General features: G+C 36.2%; 1 protein-coding gene across 1 annotated transcript in view; it reads left to right on the top strand.

Moving 5' to 3' along the window:
• Positions 1-574: 574 nt before the first annotated feature.
• The window catches only part of LOC107733883 (kelch-like protein 18), an 8,101-nt gene continuing 5,279 nt past the window's right edge, over positions 575-3,396 (top strand). The window contains exons 1-2 of the mRNA XM_016545720.1: positions 575-834; positions 3,214-3,344. Coding sequence (XP_016401206.1) covers positions 706-834; positions 3,214-3,344 — 260 coding nt within the window. The 5' untranslated portion in view covers positions 575-705. The remainder of the gene's footprint in view (positions 835-3,213; positions 3,345-3,396) is intronic.

Below are 3,396 nucleotides of genomic sequence, written 5' to 3'. Positions count from 1 at the left end.
CAATGACGTACATCCGAGTAAACGAGACGGAGGGAAGTTTGCGAGTGAAGGGCATAAAAAAACGGACTGGAACGCAGCCCTAAATTAGAAATTTTTAAGCTAAATTAGGAGCTCTCTGAGAGGATTCTTAGAATCTTTAAGAATAGGGGCCCTGATCTCATCATCATCCAGTCTGTCTGGATTGACATGAAGAAACCTAACAAACTGACAGACTAAATCTAGAAGATCTGTGGCAACGTCTCCAAGATGCTTCAAGAGACCTACCTGCAAGCTAAAATTGTATAGCCTAACTAAACGAATTTACACAATAATCAGATACTTGTGTGACTGAAAAAAAAAACTCCATTTTATAGTCCAAACATGTTATAACTCATCTTTCCTTTGCTTTATACTAGCAACATATTGTCCTAGAAAGGCTGAACTAGTAGCCTAGTTTATTAGAATTCAGCCAGTATCTTCTTGTCACGTGGGTTTCTGTGAGGGACTGTAGTCTGGTTTGTTGTCTAAACTCAACCTAAGCCATGATGTACATGTGAATCACACTAATAAGACCAGTACATCCATATAAATATGTTTTGAGCTGTATATGACCCCTACATAATAGGGAACTGACACCGCCGGTGGAGGGCTGGCAGTCAGTAATACAGCTCAAGCTACGGCGTCTCGGTTTGGACAAAAAGTGTCGTTTCCAGTCCATCAACGACGATGGGTGACACGATTTTTGAAGAATTAGAAGATTTGATGCATTTTTCTGTTGCCGATTTGCCCGCTCGTGGATATGCAGTGATGGAGGAGATCCGACGACAAGGGAAACTGTGTGACGTTACCCTAAAAGTACTGTGCTTTTCTTTGTTAGGATTAATTTGCTAGTGAAATGCTAACAAAGTAGCACTGGGCTGTCAGCATTGGGAGAGGCTAGTGAAGTGCAGACACTGTTAGCAGAAGGAAGAGCTATAATGTTCCAGCTTGTAAGGTCGTTTGTTAATGTGTGTCATTGCAGATAGCTCTTAAAATTGATTTTTGTATATTTTGTATCAGTTGTAAAGCGAGTTGTTATTCTAGTGTTATTTAGTTAGCATGTGCAGCTAACATCCTCATCAGCTGCACATGAGCTGTATATTAAACTAGTAAAACACGGAGGAGAAACAATACATTCTACTGTTATTGCTATTATTATTTTAACCTGTAGAATTTTTTTTCAACGTCTTTGGTTGTGAATTCGCCTTCCATGGTCTGTTAAGAAGTTGTCGCTTCCTTATGTTTAATATTTAACTATATTGTCAGGCTGAGTTTAATAGAAACACCTGTGACAGCCAACATATCTTGATCTGTTTGACTAATTTGAAACAACAGTTTCTAGCTCTGGCATTGAATTTTATTTTATTTTTTACATAATTATTTATACTGACGAATTAGAATGAATGCTTTTTGTAATATTGCTCGCTGTTTGTTATCAGTTCTATATAATATATATTTGTAAATTGTTTAACAGTCAGACTCAAATACAGAAAGCACATTAATACTACTACAATCTGTATACTGAGTGTCTATAAGCTCTTTACATCACTGGTTCTCAACCTTTTTGACACCAAGGGCCCCAGACAAATTTCGAAGGCTATGTACCCTTGTAGACTAAGATATTTCTGGTGGTACTTTATTTACAGAAACTAGGAGGTGATAATGTGTTAAACGAGCAAGTTAGTAAAATAATTGTGAATAGGTAAAATTACAATAATTGCATTCTGTTATTCCAGAAGTTTCAAGATCCAAATGTTCTTCATTACTAATTAATTTACATGTCTTTTCCGGTTGCTCATGATGATGATAAAAAGGATAAAACTTATTTTCAACTCCCAAATAGCAATTTCTACACAATAAAACATTTGACATCTTGCTATAGCTATAAAAATACACTTCCGTTACTTTTTGCAGGTCTAGATATTGTAGTTTTAAAATTCCCTCATACAGGTTTTCCAAGACCAAATTTTTAGGGAATAAACTTGTCGGATGTCAGTTTTCATCTACACTTTTAGACGTTTTAGCTTATTTTAAAGCTTGTTGTAAACAATCTTGTTACCCCATTAGAAGTGTGCAGAAGGCCCCAGGGGTCCCTGGTTGAGATTCACTGCTTCAGGTTCATTATAACATGCCAAATTAGGCCTACGTCAAGTCAAGTTAAGGTTTATTTATCAAAAGCACATAAATAAAGAATGCATCCGTAATTGCAGGAACATAAATGCATTAGTTTTACTGCCTGAACAGAAATGTAGAAGAAAAGAGATGCAGAATATAAAATATTTTTAAAAAGATTTATTCATTAAAAATGTAAACATGTATGTGTATTGTGCATACATTATAAATATTGCATATATATTGTATATTACATGCATATACAATATGTGATATATACAGTGATCAATAGGGCAAATTTTCAGAAAAGATTTCTATACCAGAACAAAAATAGAGGTGGTTTGCTGATGCCTCCTTGTTTTAGAGTGATGTGCATATATATATTATTATGTTGCTGTAAAGCAGCATTAGGAGAAGCATCAGGTAATGAAAGCTATGCTCAGTCTCTGATCTGCTGCTGTGTTTTAACTGTTGCATCATCAGCCCTTTATGTGGGTCACAGTGAGGAATAATCCTCTTTATCTCTTTCACCCGACCTGCTGTATGCATGTCTTTGCTGACTAACAGCTGGCTTATAGGACATATACTACAGATCATGCTGAGGATTATGGTGCACTTTCAGTATCCACCTTTTTCTTCCCATAAGAGCCGACACGGACATTTGTAAATTCTATGGGTCTAGCTTCCGGTCTCATCTGTGTCCAGCTATTTTTAGCTATACAACATATTATTTTAATGTATTATCTAAATTATGAACACACTGGTGGTTGTTATTCTTCTAGTTATTTCCCTATAGTGACTAATCAACCGGAAGTCTTGCCCATAGGTTTACTTTTGCGTTGATGAAAAAGGTGGATATCTGGCTCACTGCTCCATTTTTTCACATTTGCTTCTTTATTCATTGAAATTGTTGTCTGTTGTCTGGAGAATGGTCATAATTTGTTTTTATTTGGGTGGTAATGTTTCAGATTTTTCAGTTGGCACTCAATAATTATCAACATTGAACCAGGACATTTTTATGTGTATGTGAGATGATGATTTCTGATCAAGATTCGTGTATCTGTTCTGTCTGTGTTTATGCAGGTAGGAGAGCACAAATTCAGTGCTCACAGAATAGTCCTTGCTGCTTCTATTCCATACTTCCATGCCATGTTCACCAATGACATGGTGGAATGCAAACAGGATGAGATCGTCATGCAGGGCATGGACCCCAGGTGAAGATACAAACCTCAAAGGGACAATTGAGAACTCTTTTTTTTTTTTTTT

Source organism: Sinocyclocheilus rhinocerous, unplaced genomic scaffold (genome assembly GCF_001515625.1).
Source record: "Sinocyclocheilus rhinocerous isolate Xijiao unplaced genomic scaffold, SAMN03320098_v1.1 scaffold4144, whole genome shotgun sequence".
Taxonomy (NCBI): Eukaryota; Metazoa; Chordata; class Actinopteri; order Cypriniformes; family Cyprinidae; genus Sinocyclocheilus; species Sinocyclocheilus rhinocerous.
Note: the sequence above shows the minus strand (reverse complement) of the source record. Positions and strands in the feature narration are given on the sequence as shown.